The sequence below is a fragment of the Pseudochaenichthys georgianus genome, chromosome 19, assembly GCF_902827115.2.
Source record: "Pseudochaenichthys georgianus chromosome 19, fPseGeo1.2, whole genome shotgun sequence".
NCBI classification, from domain to species: Eukaryota; Metazoa; Chordata; class Actinopteri; order Perciformes; family Channichthyidae; genus Pseudochaenichthys; species Pseudochaenichthys georgianus.
The window spans coordinates 8,028,413-8,048,443 of record NC_047521.1 but is presented as its reverse complement, the minus strand read 5'-3'; the positions used below and the strand labels follow the sequence as shown (position 1 = coordinate 8,048,443).

At 38.9% G+C, this 20,031-nt stretch overlaps 1 protein-coding gene across 1 annotated transcript in view; it reads right to left on the bottom strand.

Annotated features, from left to right (window-relative positions):
* Positions 1 to 6,088: 6,088 nt before the first annotated feature.
* The window catches only part of LOC117465060 (corticotropin-releasing factor receptor 1-like), a 118,404-nt gene continuing 104,461 nt past the window's right edge, over positions 6,089 to 20,031 (bottom strand). The window contains exons 11-14 of the mRNA XM_034107929.2: positions 13,760 to 13,845; positions 13,432 to 13,567; positions 13,175 to 13,216; positions 6,089 to 7,380 (exon numbers count right to left, since the gene is read on the bottom strand). Of these exons, the coding sequence (XP_033963820.1) occupies positions 7,240 to 7,380; positions 13,175 to 13,216; positions 13,432 to 13,567; positions 13,760 to 13,845 (405 nt within the window). The 3' untranslated portion in view covers positions 6,089 to 7,239. The remainder of the gene's footprint in view (positions 7,381 to 13,174; positions 13,217 to 13,431; positions 13,568 to 13,759; positions 13,846 to 20,031) is intronic.

Genomic DNA, 20,031 nt, shown 5'->3' with positions numbered 1-20,031 from the left:
TTTTAGATAAAAAATATAACCCCAGCATGATATGTTTTGTATTATTATAATGTGTTAAAAGGTAAAGACTCTGTATTAGTTTGGACCTATTTTTCTTCAAATAAACTGATCTCACCTTTTGGATTGGGACAACTAAAAAGAAAATCTGTGCTCTCCTCTCCTGCTTCAAAGGTAAGACTGCACCCTGCCACACACACTTAGGTAGGAACACACCTCATTTACTGATATCAAAGTCCTTTGGGATCGCTTAAACAGATTAAAAAGAGTTGTCTGAATAGAAACAGCAGTTAATTGAACCTGGTTCTTCGGGGAGTTAATAGAGGTGAGACCTTGCTGACGTTGATGGATCTGAGCCAAGCAGTAAACTTACATAGACTCAGTAACTTCGGTCAGGTCAATTAGTAGGTCAGAGTAATTTACCGGAATAAATTATCAGGACCTCACCGACTCTAAACACAGTATGCCTGAGTACATTTTTTTGAAAATGTTGGCTATAGCTAATAGGAGTAAGAGAAAATGTAGCTAGCTAGCTAGCTATTTTATAAACGTACTTGTAATCCGTTCGTAATCTTGGAGCGCTTTTGAAACATGCAGTTCGGTTATTCAGAGCTGGCTAGTAGCTCACAAGCTGGCTAACAAGCTAGCTCTAAAAAACAAACGTCATGTTCCAACATTATTGAAGTATGACGGAGTATTAGGGCCACACTTAGAAAAAAAACCGGAGAGATTTCGAGAATAAAGTCGTAATATTACGAGAATAAAATCGTAATGTTACGAGAATAAAGTCATAATTACGAGATTAAAGTCGTAATTTCATAAGTGACTTGAGAAGGAAACAACATCAGCGTCCTGCAATAAAATGAGGAATGCGATTTTATGCGAGCAATATATATATATATAAACTCCCCAAACAGGCGAAAACCTACCAGTTTCACCCACTGTCTCTGCCACCTCCCTCCATGTCTGGTTCCTCCGGTTTTTATCCCGTTAATAGTTCTGGTCGTAAAGAACCGGGTGATTTGCTACCGTCATTTCTCGTTTGGAATATGAGGAAATGAACTGCGGTCTGGTTCTCCCTGCTTACACGCGGTTTGATTGGCTAGCGCTTCTACTGTCAGATTTGCATAAACGCGCTTCCAGCTCAGCTTCAAAAGTTGAACATTGCTCAACTTTTGAATCCTGGAGATCCTGGACATCCTGGAAATCTTCACTTCGCTCCCCCACAATGCAGTTCGGGGAAAAGTGACGTCATCCCCATTCAAAGTCAATGGGCAGAGAAGCGTTGGAAGCGGTGGAAGTTGCTTCTGAATTCCTGCTGTGTGGACGTACCGTTACTGTAAGTCGCTTTGGAGAAAAGCGTCAGCTAAATGTAATGTAATGTAGTCGACCAGAACCAGCCATTTCCTCCTGCAGAAAGGAGACAATCTCCTCCAAGTCCGCTGCTCAAGTTACTTATGAAACTTTAATCTCGTAATTATTACTTTATTCTCGTAACATTACGACTTTATTCTCGTAATGTTACGACTTTATTCTCGTAATTATGACTTTATTCTCGTAATGTTACGACTTTATTCTCGTAACTATCACTTTATTCTCGAAATCTCAGTTTTTTTTTTCTAAGTGTGGCCCTAATACTCCGCCGTATTGAAGTCCTGACGGATTGTTAAAAGACATGGTTCCTTAATATGCCGCTTGCATTTGGTGTCTTTGTTAATTTAAAGGGGACCTACCTATTATGCAAAATCCACGTTTTCAAGTATTTTTTACATCAACATGTGTCCCCTCTGGAGATTCGGAAAGTTTCAGGAATAAATATTCACAATTTTTTTCCCCTGATCCATTTATATAAAAACCTGTCTGAAAACGAGCTGATCCGATTTTGGCCACTTTATGATGTCATAACAAATGTTTGGCTTGTGTAACCATTAGCCAATAACCAACCAAGGTAACCCCCCCCCCTCCCACCACCTTATCACCTGAATCTCCTCCTAGAGCACCATTGTGTTCTTTGAAACCAAATCTCTCTCAGAGGGGCGTGGGGAGTGGCTCCTTATTTTCATCTAAAGTAACAGACAGAGAATCAGCACTTTTGAAACAGGGCTGAAACAGAGGGGATTATGGGTAATGCTGCAATGATCTGTTTGGTGTTTGGAGCCAAGCACTTCAGAGAAATGCTTTGTATATATCTGAGAACTATAATATATTGATGAAAAACAGTATAATAGGGGACCTTTAATATTTCGATATACTTATACCAAGTATTTACATCACACTTAGACCGGCTTTATATAAACATGAACATCTTTTAACAATTTGGGATCTTTAAATAAAAGTACAAAAGTTTTAACGTATACTTGCCAATAAAAGTAAAAATACTATACAAAAGAATCCCTTTCAAACAAATATAGTATCACTGGATTGCTATTATTATTATTATTATTATTATTATTAAAGTGTTCATCAGTTTATGCTGAAAGAGGTGGAGCTAACTTTAATTACCTTATACTAGCTTCGATAATAATACATTATATATTAATTGGTTTATATTTCTAGTCTGAATTTTTAAAGCTAAATCTGTTAAAAATAAATGTAGTGAAGTAAAAAGAGAAATATATTCCTTTGAATTGTAGTGAAGTAGAAAATGGAAATACTGAAAGTGCAAATAACTCAAAATTGCACTCAAATACCCTCTGAGACACCCTTGTGTGCACACACACGCACGCGCACACGCACACACACACACACACACACACACACACACACACACACACACACACACACACACACACACACACACACACACACACACACACACACACACACACACACACACACACACACACACACACACACACACACACACACACACACACACACACACACACACACACAACCACACACACACAGGGCTTAAAAGGATCACACGATGCTCAAGATGCATTCCTTGTTTGGTTTTGTCTCAGGGGACCGTGGAATCTGAGCCTTTTAAGTGTGTTAAAAAAAAGCGGTACCCCATAACACTAGCTGAATGTGTATATGGGTCTTGTGCTATATAAATACAACTTGACTTCACATTGTTGAATATTTCATTCAGTCAAACAGTTTATTATCTCTTCACATCTTTTCCAGTATGAAAATAATAATATTGAAAATAAATAATAATAAATAAGAATGTGAACATTACATTACATTTAGCTGACGCTTTTATCCAAAGCGATTTACAATAAGTGCGTTCGACCAACAAAATACAAACTTGAAGAAAACAGTATCATATAAGTACATCAGGTTTCATAGAGCAAAAACATTTCAAGTGCTACTCAACTGGCTTTAGGTAAGCCAGTCCTTTATTAGTATATAAGTGCTTTGTTAGTAATTCTATCGCTCGAAGTGGAGTCGAGAGAGATGAGTTTTCAGTCTGCGCCGGAAGGTGTGTAAGCTATCTGCTGTCCTGATGTCAATGGGGAGCTCATTCCACCATTTTGGAGCCAGGATAGCAAACCCACGTGTTTTTGCTGATGGGAACTTGGGTCCCCCTCGCAGCGAGGGTGCAGCGAGCCGTTTTGTTGATGCAGAGCGGAGTGCACGTGCTGGGGTGTACGGATTAACCATGTCCTGGATGTAGGAAGGGCCAGATCCATTCGCAGCATGGTACGCAAGTACCATGCTGCGGAGATGCAGAGTGAACTTCATTGTAATTCTGTTTTTACCACTTAATGTACCACATCACTATGAAGACGTCATTAAATATCTTCGGATGCTTTTTACCGTGTCACCAACATCCACTGCTGCTCATTTCTGACATTTTAAATGTTCTTTTTGGTAAAAATTCACTAACATCATACAGTAGGCATTGTAACTCCACTTCTTACTTAAAACACAACACCGTTAAAAAGTGTGTAATCTCCTGCCACCAAAGCTTGATTGTCTCCAGTTATGTCTGAGAGGACTGCTCTATGTGTTTGAACCTTCATGTTTTTAGAAAGTTCTCTTTACAAATAGCTGTGATTTTGTGTGAAATGTTTGCTCTGTAGATAGAGAATTATAGAGGATTGAACCAGATAGACAATTGAAAGTGCAGAAGAATCCCTCTGGGCATTAGTTCAATAAGAACTGGAATAAACAGAAAATGTGCCGCTTAAGAAAGCTCTTTGTAAAACTCTGTAGCAGAAATAAAAGGTTAGCGTTAACACAATTGGAACTGGATCAGGAAACATCCTCTGAGGATACTTTTCTCACAAACCCCAGTTTAACCTCTTCAATCTTACTACTCAATGGACTATAGAGGGCCCAAAGAAAAATACCTCTACGTGCGTCCTTTGAGCCAATTTGAAACGTAGTGGTTGGGTAATGATAATTGGTCCTTTAACACATGTCAATTTCTTGAGTGATTTTGCCTGTTATTCCTGTGCATTTCTGACTTTCGCGTGCCATTTGTTGGCGAAGCCTTTTTAGAGGCAACTTCTTTACGAGTAAAGTGACACAAAGAGCATGAAAGTCTGCATAGAGAGGATGGACGGGTCAAACTGCAGGACTTTCTCAGGAGACATTTCTTATGCAAATCCCAAAATCAATCAGAGTTAATACCGTTGACTACTTACTTATGCATAACTTAATTTAAGTAACATACAAACATTTTGACACAAACCATGATTTTTTTTCTAAACCTGAACAATTAGTTTGGTTGCCTCAACATAACCATGTAGTTTTCTTTGAATTAACAGCATTAATGTGTTTCAAACTGGTGATATGCGATGAGCTGGGACTGGGGCTTTACACTACATGACATGCTAAAAGCTTAAAATGCGTGAAATGACACCAAAATGCCCTTTGAAGCAGCGTGATAATTAAACACCTTCCCATGAGATAACTTTGGACAAAAACATGTAATTATTCCCCCATCATGCCACACTGTCGGGAAATTGATTAAAATATAAGTTTGAAAAAGTTAATTCTTCTTCTTTCTGAGCAAAAACGATTTAAAATGTCAGTAACACATTTGGCATCCACATTATACTGTTATTAAAATAGACATTATGGAAAGAAAAATGACAGCTTAATTAAAAACATTTCATCCGTAGTGTAATTTGGCGTTATATTACCCCCATATACTGTACATCCAATTACTCACGATGCAGCTTCACTACTCAGCTGATCAACACTAGAAAAAGACACATCACAGCAGCATGTGAGTTCCTATTACCTTAAACATTGTTGACACTTCATCAGAACCAGAGCTCACAAACACGTTTTATTATGGAGCCTTGAGAGCGGGGTATCATGAGAATTGCGATAATACAGAAGAAGACAACACAAAAACGTCAATATAAAGGAAATCCCTTAAAGAAAGATGTGTACAATTTTGGGCTATGAAATTAAAATATAAACAACTTAGCTTGACTATTTTCTTGGAAACGGAATGTAATATTCAGGGTAAAAAGTCAGATTTTTCCAAATTTAAATTCTTATTGTTTTTGAAAATCTTCATTCCCAGAGAATTTAAAAGAAATGTTACATTGTTTTATTTTAGCATTACCCCAATCCAATGGCTCTACAATTATAAAAATTAACAATGGTCCTAATATACCATGCACTTAACTTGAAAAGGAAAACAAAAATTGATATTAGAGCAAATTTATGATGTTCATATACAATTTGACACAAACAGCAGTTGATAAAAATGCACAGGTGCTAGGCATACTGGTATAGTAGGAATGTGGACTATAACTTGCTGATCACATGGATGAATGTGCCCATATGATTCACAGTGTGTGGTTTGTGTTTTTTTGGTTTATAATTGTGTCTTTAACCCCCTGTTTATATTATATTTATTTATATATGTACAATCAATCGGTAAACAGAGATACTGTGTAGCTTGTTCCCATCATGCTTCAAGTCAACCCAACCCAACACCACGGAACGTCATTTGATGAGATACAAGAATACAAGAATTAACTTCTTCCTGTAAAATAAGCTGTATATCACTGGTTTGCTGGTAGAGAGGAAACAATAATAAGTCTCTTTATTCAGCTGAAGAGTTTTGTTCCAAAAACATAATTCCAAGTCCATTCTTATAGGAAAATAATAAAAAAACAGTGAAATTTTTTTTAATCCGCTATTTAATTCATGAACATGTACTTAAAGCAATACAAGTATAACAATTTCCCCTGTGAATGGAATACTATTAAATCGTTAGATTATTATGATTTATGCATTCATGCAAATGCAGAATTACAGTTGTATTGATGGAGGTTAAGTTAATGTTGAACTTAGTTTATTATCATTATTGAACCATAAAACCTTTAAATACAATAAATAAAATACTTGCCGATACATTTTCTAACAATCAAGTATTTATTTGTACTTAATATATAAATATAAAATATATTATAAACTGTTTAACATAATATAACATCATACTTTATAGACTCTTCATAATCTCATAAAAAAGTACCTGAAATTCAGTACTTGAGTAATTGTCAAGAATCCACCATGATTTTTGTACATCAGAGTAAGACAGGCTAACTATTCCCCCTGCTTCCAGTCTTTATGCTAAGCTAGGCTAATTACTTCCTGCCTCTGATTTTTCTTCATAGTCAATGTATTATTTTAGAACAAAACTCTTCAGGTATAAAATGATGGAATGCGTTCAACGTTCTGGAAAAATTATAAAAGTAGCATGACTGCACTGAACAGAGGAAGATAGCACAACACCAAATTAACAAACACCATGACCAGACAATTGTTTGTGACAACAGAATTAAAAAAAAAAAAAAATTCATTTGAATAACTTAGTTTAAGTCCAGTGTCCGCAGGCCTGGAATCCAGTTCAGTGCAGTCCAAGCGGCCAAAGCTCTGAGTTTTCACAGATAGCGAAACAAATAAATAAAAGTATGTAAGCAGGAATACAACAGAGACTTTCTATGGCAGGCAAACATATATGGAATAACGAATATGGAGTGCTGTACATTCACACCCTGATTCAAAGTCACCCAGCTTGGTCACGTGCATCACTTAATCCACTAACCTCTTGTTTTTCTAAAGTCTGCAGTGTCCTTTTTCTCCGTCCTCATCCATTTTCACATCTGTGTAATGTCCCTCCGGAGGTTTAGGAGACTGATGCAGTCCCTCTCTGTGGCCCTGACCCGGCTCACAAAGTAGTTCAGTGTACTCCAGTGATGTGGCAGAAAACGATGACGACAGCTCAAAAAACTGTATCCAGGTCGGCGCCGGCCTTCTGTCTCATAGCGACGAGGACTGCTTAATGCTGTGAAAGCTGACCCGTGAAGGGGAGGTGGGGATGGACATGGCCTGGGTCATCCGGGCCCGGATGGAGTGCTGCTCTTGCCACCGGTGGAACCGCTTTCTCACAGCCGACCGCACCTGGTGACAACAAAACAGGAAGAATCATAAAAGGTCAGCTGATGGTCTTTGTGGTACCTATGCATTTTGGGGCTTTCATTTTCCTGTAGTGTGTTATATAGGTTCTAGTGCAGGGGTTTCAAACTCAAATACACAGTGGGCCAAAATAAAAAAATCGGTACTAGTCGAGGGCCGGACTGGTTCAATGTATATTACAAAACGTATTGAAATGAACGTATTGCACATATTAAACCTAGAACTAACAAAGCTTAAAGTGGACCTATCATGCTATATTTGAATAATATATTGTAGGGCCATACCTATATAAAACATGTCTGCGAAGTTATTTTGTCAAAATACCAAACAGATCATGCATTTTAGCCATGCCTCATTTTGCTCTATTTGCTCTTTTTTAGCCCTGTTTTTGCAAGGGCTGATTCTGTGAGAAGTCTTCTTCGCTGCTTTTGTGGCAGACTACAGCGACACCTGCAGGCCTGGCATATGTACTACAGCGTCTCCAGCGCTTTCGAACGGCAATGGCCGTGGCTGTCTCCTCCTGATAGGTGGAGAGTTGCCCCTATAGGAGGAGCACCCCTTTTCTGACGTCAGAAAAATTCAAATAATAATCGGCTCCGTTGCAGCCCCGTTTTTAGAGATTTGGGTATGGAGGAAAAGAGAGAGGGTTGTGTTTTCTGACACTTGGTGAGTTCCCTGACACACCGGGGACACATATTCATGTATAAAAGACGTACAAAAGTGCATTTTGTATGATAGGTCCCCTTTAAATGATTGCCTCACATCATTAAACATTAAATAATCAGTTTTAAATAATAGTTTAAGCCAGATACTTGGCATCTCATCTTGGATGCAAGTTCATCAATGTTTGGGGTTAGGCTCTGAGCTGAGGAAATCCTCAGGATTGAGTGAAGGTGTGCGTGCAATATACCGGCGGGCCAGATCTAATAGTAATTAGAAATTATCCTGCGGGCCTTGAGTTTTACATGTATGTTCTAATCTAGTGCATGTAAATGGTCTGCAAAGGATACAATCCTTGTGTTCTCTCCAGAAGGAGTTTCTCTCCCAAACAATCTCCCCTGCCTGAAACTCCTCCATTCGACTCCTTTGGTTACTTCTGGCACATAATGACATCACTATGTAACACTCACACCAACACATTGTACGTGCCAGGCTAAGACGCGGGACAACTTAGCGGTTCACCAATCACAACAGAAGCTGCCATTTAACCAATCAGAGCAGAGTGGGCTCTGTGACATAATGACATCACTGTGTAACGCTTGCGCTTCTTTTCAAAATACAAATATGAACCTGAAAATGAGCATATGTCCTCTTTAAATTTCTTTGTCTTTGCCGTTTTTTGACCATTTAATGATATTTTAATATGTATGAAAACAGCAGACAAAAGTACATTTCAGGTACTGTACTTAAGTGGAATTTTGAGGTACTTGTATTTTACTTTTTATTTTCTGCTACTTAACATCACATGTTAGAATTCCTAGAACCTTTAGTTATTAAGACTTTGCAGATCTAGATTAATAGTATAACATGTAATCAGTATACATTATTATATTGGGAGATGTGCATCAGGGGGGAAATGACTGTCAACCAATTGGAGGTTCAGTGGTTCAGTCCCTACAGTCAGTGGCCAACATGTTGAAGTGTCCTTGGGCAAGACACTGATCCCCAGAGGTGCTTTGTAAGTCGCTTTGGATAAAAGCGTCAGCTAAATTAAATGTAAGATGATATTATATGAGTAAGACATTATTGATCCACAGGGAGAAATCCAAAACCTTTTAAAAGTCTCCATGGAAGACTTTCCTTCAGTGTTAATTTCGGAAACTATGACAAAATAAGTTTAGCACTTACCATTTGTTCCATGACTTAAAATGATAAGAAGGCAACGATTTCATTAAACACTTACTGTGACTCTGTCAACATTCATAAGCTGACAAAAAAGAAGAGACTAAAATGTTGTGACAATTAAAACGATCCCAACATCTCTTTTAATGTCTTTCACAGTCTACCTTCGTCTGTGTTCTTGTCTCTTTTAGCTACAATATAATATATGTATAATAATACATTTTGCACTTCCTTGGGTTAGGTCAGGTTTATGTTGATTGATAATGGCATAGTTGGGTGGAGCAGATTCTCTAATAATGTGGGTTGAGTGGATGGGGCTGACCTACACACTACTAATGTGTTCAGTCTGGAGGACTTGGAGTAGCAGAGCTGCATAGTCACACAAAAAAATATATTTGTTTTTGGCTTGTCTGATTTATTAGATTTTATATATAAAATCTAATAATGACCCAAAAATGGACATTTGACAAACGAAAACATTTTGCCTAGTGATGACTTAATAAATGATAACATTTTGACATAAACTGGAATAAAAATGTTGTTTTTGACTAAATATATATAAATTAAACTGACTAAAATAGGACTAAAGCTAATAAGAATTTATTTTATCAAGACAAATACTTTACCAAAGATAAATCCAAAATTAATATATCTTTTTGCATGAATGGGCTTCCATACTTCTCAATCTCTGCTATTTAAAATCAAATGTGCACCTGCAATTCCACTAGATTCCATTTAGTTTGTAACCAGGATCTATTGCTACATCTGGCAGTAAATCAGTTTAATGATGATTAAAAAGGGTTCCTCCTCTTCTCCTCTCTCATGTCCAAACCAAAATCAATCGTCCCATGTGTACCACTTTTCTACATCCCTGCCTTTAGTAATCACTATCCAAAAAAGAGCTTTAATCTAAAAAAAGCTGATCCCCACAATCACTCTAACACATGATATTTCACATCTCATTTCATCAGCATGTTAACCAGTGTTGTCTTGGCTTCTGTCATCTGTGAACAAGATTTAATCCTCCCCGCACATGTTATGGAACGAAATGTGTTCTCTCAAGTGACCACGGCTATCCTTTGTTCATCTGTCTCATTTATTTTCTGCTATTCTCAGCCTGAAACAAAACCCTAAATCAATATCCTCTGTAAGCTACACACGCTGGTTAAGCTCCTTGTTGGTCAGTGATGAGATATCCATTCATCATCTAGCCGGCTCTCACAGAGTGGGATGTTGACTAAAGGCCAGCAGTCAGCTGATATCACATCCATGTGCCGCTCTTCAAGGAACACCTTGTAAAGTGCTGATTATTCTGCAGTGGACTGAATCACCAGATTAAGATTCAGCAGACGAACCAGCAGGCTGTCTTGATTAAACTCAAGATCTGACATAATCCTCATTACCACACAAAAAGGTCAGGTGATACTATATCTTAATGCTTATTTCATCTTCATCACGCAGGTTTTAGCTGAAGCCAAAAGGGTATTGATCGCTACTTGGGAGAGCACGAGGTGGAAGGTAATTTAACCTTTTAAGTAGAAAGCTGTCCTTTTTCAGATAAAACCTTTAAAGGCTCTAAAAATTGATTTTCTCTGTCAGCTTCTACTATAACAGATGAAAAAAAAGTATGTATTGATGAAAAACATTAGCGAACAATTTGAACCAACAGGGTTTACAGGTCACTATTTAATTTAGGAAGATTTAAAAAAAAAAATCTGACATTGAAGTGGCCAGGTTTCATTGGAAAAACAGGACATTTAGAAATATATTGATTATGATGTGAAAAAAGCTGTTTGGTTGTCAATCAAATCACCTGCTGAACTTACATGTTACGTATGGGAGAGAAACTCCCTCTGGAGGGAACATGGGATTTGAGCCTTTGCAGACCGTTTACATGCACAAAGTATAGAAGGACCTTTTTATGATATATTTTATACATGTAAAATTGTATTTCTATGTTCTGTAAAAAATGTGTCAGATATGCCTTTTTTGTTGTCTTTTTTCAAACTTGCATGATTTTCTTCTGATTCATATTTAATGAGCATAGTTGAAGGGAGCCCAAAACTCCTTCTCTGCTGTGTTCTATAAATATAACAAATAACTTTGTACGAAAAAACATGTTTTCAGTGGCTTTCAAAACCTTTTCAAATATGTAGCAAGAAAGGGAAAGCTAAGCAACAGAGACGATGAGTTACGATGAACTACCTGAAACAACAGAGCTATTGTTTCTTATACCGAGTGATCCGTCAGTACTGCCTGGTGCTTTGTTTTGAAATTCAGTCAGTCGGTCTTTCACTATCTCCCAAATATGTCGATAGTTCTTGGATGAATTGCTGTGCAACCTCTTCTGCTTCACTTTTGTTATTTTGCTGCTTGTGAAGTGTAAAAGTTCAACTAAATAATGCTTGTTATTGCTTGGAAACATCTGCAGAGATTGTGCAAAGATGGGAGGAGAGACAGATAAGGTGGAGGAGAGGAGGGTTGAGATTTGGTGTCCCAATGTTGAGTTATTTATACATTTGCTTTTCTCTCTCTGTTATTGTATAGTGGTGAACCCTTCCCACTTGCAGCATCATTTCCCCGTCCGGTTTTTCAGCCAGTGCAGTTACTTCCTGATTATGGGAGTTGTTTTTTTCCAAGAGAATGTGATCTCTGCACTGGAACACTGATAAATACACACCTGGTACCAACAAAGCTTATTTCATTTACATCTGGCAGGTCCTAGCCAAAGCCAAACGGGTATTGATCGTAACTTTGGAGAGCACGATGTGGAAGGTAATTTACACTTTTACTAGTGCAAAACTGCACTTCAAAAAACTAAAACTTTAAAGGCTCTAAAATGGATTTTCTCACACTGCTTCCCATACTATAAATGATGAAGGCCATTATGAACAGTTTTGACTTCTGAATCAGAACAAAATGAGTTTGAATTGGCCAGGGTTCATTAAAAAAAGGTGAAATTCAGCAATATTCCAGTAAAAATGTGACAACAGCTGTTGGATTGTGAATCTAACCACTTGATAGTGTTTGCAATATCTACGGGAAACCACGTAGTAGTAGTTTTTGGCTAACAATCTGACTCTTGTATAGTCCCCATAGTAATCCTTACTGAACAAATCGAGCAGGTCCTTTCATACAGATACTTGCTGCCATGGAAATCCCATGTTGATTATCTCTTCAAAAGGACAAAACAAATAATTTATTTTCTCTGTCGCCTTATGTCTTACGATTATTTAAAGGGACCCTATTATGCTTTGTTCCCTTTCCTGTAGTGTGTTACATAGGTTTTTGTTCATGTCAATGGTCTGCAAAGACTACAATCCCAAAGTTCCCTCCAATGGGCTCTGGTTTCAGACAGAGGGTGAAAAGAGGTGATGCAGTATGCACTGGCAGTATGAGAAAAATAAAGGCCTTTTTGAAGATTAGAGCATTTACATTTCCTGCAGTGGGACAAACCAGATTTCTGGTTCTTATTCTGTGTCAAAACATGCATTTTTAAATAATGTTTTTTTTGCCTTTAATAATAGTGCTCCAGTATACTCTGGAACAAATACCTGAAGTCTATTTTCATACATGGTAATTAAATCACTTCTACTATAAGTACTGGTAATATTAATAATAATTTCATAACACATTAAATGATGCATCTCTGCATGCATATTCATATTTCTGCACTATTTTGAGAGGGCTTCACCCCCGATCTCTCAGTGAGACCAAATTAAGGCTGACATTGTCATAAGGAGTAGAAATTGATGTCACTTACATATGGCAAGTCTTAATTATGCCCTAAATAAAAATGCTTCCAGCGTTATCACTCAACAACAACAGCCACCAAAAGGGAGAGTGGAAGCGCCTGAAGATGGGTAATATAAATACATGTTGGAAGCAAGGGAGCATGTTAAATGTTAAATCAATAAGCGGATGTGCATGTGCTTACCTCGCTGTTTAGGAAGCAGTAAAACACAGACACAAAGAAGCCCTGCGTGGAGAGGAAACAAAACATCATATAAAAAGGAGGGCATTCAAAACATCAACGCCCTGATCCAGTTTCCATCGCATGCACGGCAGCTTATCAAACGTTACACTCATTCATCTCTAAGGATGAACAATTCATCCGTTCAACACCTTTTAATCAAAAATACACCCATGCAGATGATATTACACCCTGAGAGCATTTAGGACGTCTACACGTACCTGGAAGGACTCCAAAAAAGAGTTGAAATATATAAAGACAATTTGAGAGATCTCATCTTCCCCCGGGTTGACAAAGAACAGCATATAGGTGAGTCCCAGGAGAGGAAGAAGTACCAGTGTCGCCTTCACAGCTTTCCTGCAGACGATACAAAAAACAGACAGGAAGGCTGTTTTAAAACTTGTACTCACTGTACGTCTGTATCCCTTCACCACACTCGACAGATCCAAGTATACAACGTGAGTTATTTATGTGTGCACATTCAGGAGAAGCTCAAAAGTTTTGTCTCATGCATGTTCACCTGAATAATGCACGTGACAGTAAATGTACCTGTATTGGATTGTCTCTGACGTGGTGGAGGCCCGCAGTTTGGTCATCAGGATTCTCACGATGTTGAAGAGGAAGATGAAGTTGATCTGTTGGGAAAAGTAAACACAGCGATGAATTTGAGACCTTATATAAAGGGCGTATAGTGTCTAGAAAGAGGCTGTTCAGGGGTCACTGTTTAAAGCAAACAATGGAGGAGGGTTGCCTGGCAGCAGTGGGATACAAAACTCATCAGAGTGTACGGACAACAAAGCCCGGAGCGAGGGTCTCTCACCTGCGGAACTTGTGAACCACACAGATGACGTCCGTATACACATCACGGGTCTAAACTATCATCAGGTTTTAAAAAACACCTTCCCAGTAACTACAAAAAACAAAACAGCTTTGCTTTCTTTAATGGCCTTTCACTTAATTTTGAAAGAAATATGGAAGCCCATTTGTGCCAGAAAAAGGAAATAATTGATTGAGGTACTTAAATTCAGATTTAGGGTCAAACTGTATGTGTACTAAGTCAACAATATTTATTTCAAAATCAAGGTTAAGTCAATTTAAAGTTAAAACAATTTTTTTTTTACCAAAGTATGATTTCAAAGGAATCAGATTGCAATATATTATTTTGCATGATAATATTACTATATTAAATAACAATTGATGGTTGTTATTGCATTTTTAATTGGATTATTTTTTTCTAGATTAATTGATTAGTACATTGCAGAGAAAAGCGAAAAATGTTTATTTAAGTTCCTCACACTCCCAGGTAATTAAAAATACTTTAACAATTTATAAATTATTCCAACAGTTGAAAAGAATAATTCATTATACCCAACTGTCCTCCTAGGGCATTGCGTTCCAAGAATGCAGGGTTGTTGGTTGTTCCTAGAGTCTCTAAAAGTACAATGGGAGCCAGAGCCTTTTCTTATCAAGCTCCACATTTGTGGAATCAGCTTCCAGTTTGTGTTCGGGCGGCAGACACCCTATCCGTTTTTAAGAGTGCGCTTAAGACCTTCCTTTTTGATAAAGCTTATAGTTAGGGCTGATTAGATTCAGCCCCTAGTTTTGCTGATATAGGCTTAGTTTGTCGGGGGACATCTTACTTCTTCCTTCTCTCCGTCTATACCTGTGTCCTCTCATGTTCCGATTAACCCAGCTTCCCCACATGTCTTTCTTTTTGGTGTCTATATACGCCGGGATCCGGAGTCATGGATGATCCTGCGGTCCTGTGTCCTGGATCGCGAGCCATGGATCTTGAGTCGTGGCTGTGGTCCTGGATGGATATCCTCATGGATTCATCTTCCTATTATACACACATGCATCTCCAAACATTTGGACTACCTATGTTGCAAATGTATTATCTTTTCAATTTACACACGGCATCTATTGCACGTCTGTCCGTCCTGGGAGAGGGATCCCTCCTCTGCTGCTCTCCCTGAGGTTTCTCCCATTTTTCCCTTTAAACTGGGTTTTCTCTGGAAGTGTTTCCTTGTACGATGTGGGGGTCTAAGGACAGAGGGTCTAAGGACAGAGGGTCTAAGGACAGAGGGTGTCGTATTGTCATACTGATATTCTGTACACACTGTGAAGTCCACTGAGACAAATGTAACATTTGTGATATTGGGCTAAATAAATAAACATTGATTGATTGATTGATTGATTGATTGATTGATTGATTGAGTTGGTAATTGTTTTCCTGTGGATCAACCTATAATTACAGAGCTTCCTCCATCACGGTGGATGGCAGCAGGATGGTGTATGTTGGTCAGATTTCATTTTTTGTGATTGACTAGGAAGAAAAATATTAAATAACACCAGCATTATCCTTTAATGATACTTAAACCTGTAACTGTTATCTAAAGTGCACCTTGAGATTAATATTCCCCACAATGTGATGAATGACAAAATCAATAGCTTGCGCTATAGGTGTGGATTATGTAACAACGGAGTAAAAATAGCTGCAGGAACACTACCCAGGACCAGATGACCTGACCTTGGCCTGAACAGATGGATGGCAATCTCTCAAGAAGCATCCATTTCACCAGCTCAATAACCTCATGCATTATGTTAGTATGTTAATAAAATACTTATTTAATACCTTATCCCAGTTCATCACCTAATGCAGGGGTGGGGAACCTTTTTCCTCTCAAGGGCCATTTTAATTTTTTCAACATCCTCCGAGGGCCGTACAAATTATTGACCTCTGCTTAAAACGCTTTACAACATCAGGAAGATGCGTCCCTTCCTAAATTCTCCCACACCACGCCGCTCCTCCGCTCCCTCCACTGGCTTCCGGTAACTGCTAGAATCCACTTCAAGACAATGGTACTTGCGTACCATGCTGCGAATGGATCTGGCCCTTCCTACATCCAGGACATGGTTAAACCGTACACCCCAGCGCGTGCACTTCGCTCTGCATCAGCCAAACGACTCGCTGCACCCTCGCTGCGAGGGGGACCCAAGTTCCCATCAGCAAAAAAACCTGGCTCCAAGATGGTGGAATGAGCTCCCCATTGACATCAGGACGGCAGAAAGCTTACACACCTTCCGGCGCAGACTGAACACTCATCTCTTTCGACTCCACCTCGAGCGATAGAATTACTAACAAAGAACTGCTAACAGAGCACTTATATACTAATAAAGGACCGGCTTATCTATAGCCAGTTGAGTAGCACTTGAAATGCTTGGCTCTATGAAACCTGATGTACTTATATGATTCTGTTTTCCTCAAGGTTGTGTCTTCCTGGTCGAATGTACTTATTGTAAGTCGCTTTGGATAAAAGCGTCAGCTAAATGCAATGTAATGTAAAAATCACAGCCCATTCATTTGGCCTTTCTTTCATGCTGTGCAAAGAAAAAGCAACCTCTTAATCCATATATCTTGCCATGACTCGTGTATGCGTGCACGGTTGTGGCATAACCACCAAACAGAAAGATATGGACACAAGATGTGTGCAAATGTACTTAGTTGCCTATCCATGTGGACATGATTTAAGTGGGGGGGACCTAACCTCTTCTAGGGGGGTCCGGGGGGCATGCTCCCCCGGGAAGATTTTTTCTTAAATATTGAAGTTGAAAGCATCAATCTGGTGCACTTTGAGAGCAAAATTAAGAGATCTATGGAAACATCTCTCAACACCCATATGAAACAGAACTAAGCAGATTTACTTCTTCTTTATGGATATTTTACAAATCACTCTCCTTTCAAACAGTATTCTTGTTTATTAATAAGAACTTTTGTTTACTGTCATATAGTATTTTATACCTGTTTACTTTATTCTCTTGTTTTTTGATAACTATAATGATCATATAAAGATGTGCCTTTACCTCACTGGTTGGAGAAAAAGCTTCTTATATTCGTTAGCATAGCTAGCTAACCAGATGATAATAACAACAAAGTTATTGACTGTATGATCAGTATGACAGATGAACAGATCGTCACTGGGCTTTCAACTAAAGACACAGCCACGCAAAAACTGCAGCATGTGTACGGCTCCTTATGGGTACTGCCATTGTTGAAGTCCCGGAGCGGCGTTCTGGTGCTCTCCGTCAGAACTGCACCCCTGTTAGACGAGACATATACCACGTGATGACACGTTAGACTCGTGTTGTGTTCAAGGACCATGACCGTTGTCAGGAAAAACAGGCACTCGCTTGTTTAATTATTTTGCAGTCTAGATTTCTTTAATTTTTTTCTTTTTTGCGTGTGTTTATAAATTACCTCGTGGGCCGTACCAAATGCTCTCGCGGGCCGTATACGGCCCGGGGGCCGGAGGTTCCCCACCCCTAACCTAATGCCTGACATTAACTGTCGCCAATGGTAAAAAGCACTGATGGTTCACCACCGCAGAAACCTGACAGTTACCTAAAATATTCTGGTGTCCTAGAGATGATCCTGGAGGATCGAGTGCTCAGCAAAAGAGATAAAAGCCTGAGAGGCAAGTATGCTATTGTAAGCAAGACAATATTCGGTGAAAGTAGCAGAGGGATATTGAAGGAGGCAGATGTGTGCTTTAGGGGGAGAGTAAGGCAGGAGAGACAGAAACATAAAGAGCCTCTTGGTGAGATGACTTTTTCAACTAGTGAGAGGAGATCAGGGAACGTTCTGTTCAAGCAGGTATGGGAAGGTCAGTCCTCCACTGGAGACCTGGCAGGGAGAAAATAGATCAAACTGAGCAGAGAAACGGTCAATCTGCAACAGCGAGGGGAGGTAGGGTTCAAAGAGTCAGGGCGTGCATGTGGATCGAGACGGAAGGTGGAACAAGGACTCTGAACTTTTAAAATGAAGTAGCAATACCACAAGGTACCATGTGATGTAAAACACCAAAGTGCAAGAGCTTGTTATCCTTAGAAAGGGTTACAAGTTGCTGTCATGAAATGTATTTGATGAAGTCACACTATTTGTTGATGTGTTTTTTGTATTTCCCTTCACCAGTGTATTGCCCGTTCTGGATGTGGTGGTGCCTCTGCTTCTTGGGTTTCAACATGAGTTTTTTCATGTGTTTACGGGGGCCACGAGTGCAGAAACTCCCATAAAATATCTGTGCCCTGTTAAAGTCAAAGACAGAGTCAATGTGTGTGCACCGGGTTTGAAGGAGGCTTTGGAAGAAAGTAGAATTCCAGACGGGTTTAGCGCAGGTGCTAATCGATGTCCATAGAGAATCAGGCTTTCGCATTATTCTGCAGAACCACTGATCCAAATAACTTCATTCGCATAACTGTACATCCCCGGGTCCTCGCCAGCACATATGCCAAGCGTAGAGCAGGTCGGTCAGAGGGTCGGCGAGATACTCGAACCCAAGATACACACACAAACATATCTGTCATTACGATTAAGTTATCTTAGTCTTCTTTTTTCGTAATTTTTCCTTTTTTCTATGTTGTTTGTTTTCTCCTCAGGTTGAGGGGAAGACCTTTGTATAAGCCCGTGGCTTCTCAACCTCTCCTGTCACATTTGTTATGATTCAATTCTTTATTTTATTATTTCATAATGGATTTTATGCAGTCTCATGTGTGTTTAAAAAAAAAGGAGATACTCTGTTACAAGTAAAAGTCCTTTCATTGTGGTAGTTTGGTCTAAAATAGTGGATTTTATATTATAAATAAAATGTGTACTATTAGATACTCTATATATAGTATTTCGATCTATCTATCTATCTATCTATCTATCTATCTATCTATCTATCTATCTATCTATCTATCTATCTAACTCAATTGAATATATTCAAATGTAATGGATTATGAGCATTTATTTATTAATATTTAATGGTGGAGCTAATTTGAACTACTTCATATACCGCTAGGAGACTTTAGTAATTTATGAAAATACATCCTCTTTTTGATTATAATCGGACTTAAGCACAGAAATACAAGCATCTCATAAATGTACTTGAGTACAGGACTTGAGTAAATGTACTTTCCAGCCCTGGACCGAGGCCAGGACTTTGGGAGCACAGCCAGGAGGGAGTTACTGCAGTCCAGACGAGAGATGACTAAATGTTGTTAGTTGCCGCGCTGAGTCCCCTGACAATCTGCCAAATCGGCAGGATCGTTCAACATGAGCCCTGCTGGAGGCCTGAGTGTCTGCTTCACATAGAGTGAGGAAGAGTCACAATAACACACAGCTTTTCTCTGAATTTAAAGGAGAGGTCCTGCGGGGGCTTAATGTCCTGTTTAAAGAGTTAGCACGGATTCACCAAAGTCACACAATAACACCTAAGAACTAATTGATGGAGGCAGTAGTAGAGTAGAAAGTCCCGCGTTCTGCGAGGTAAAATTACTGTTTTTGTCAAAGGGGAGTGGTGGCTCTGAAGAGGGGATGGATAGCGGCTTCAGTTCCCCGTAGGAAAGGGTTGACTGACAGCAAGGTTAAGCGGTGAAAAGATTCTAAATATAGCGTGCACTGCACTTAAACTGATATTGATTTTTTTTTGGTGGGCCTTTCTTTTAGGCGTCTTGTATACGTTTTGCTGATGTCCACAGCAATACATTTGTCAGCTTCCGTGCTGGTACTCTGCCTTTTCTCCTGAGTGGGGGTGTGTCGACACCATCTACTGTATGTAACACACTAAATATGGGTAAAGTACCTCTACTACCCAACTTCAAAGGATCTGAACTATTGCTTAAGAGTTTGTCTTTGTTGCAGAGCTGCAGAATCGGGAGCCTGAGAGAGACAGCAGGGATTCACAATAGTCAACACCTAATGAAATGATGAAATAAAAGCCTGGAAAATGTTCCCTCAGATGTTGGAAATAACAAGATAATTCCTAAGTACAGATAAAAAT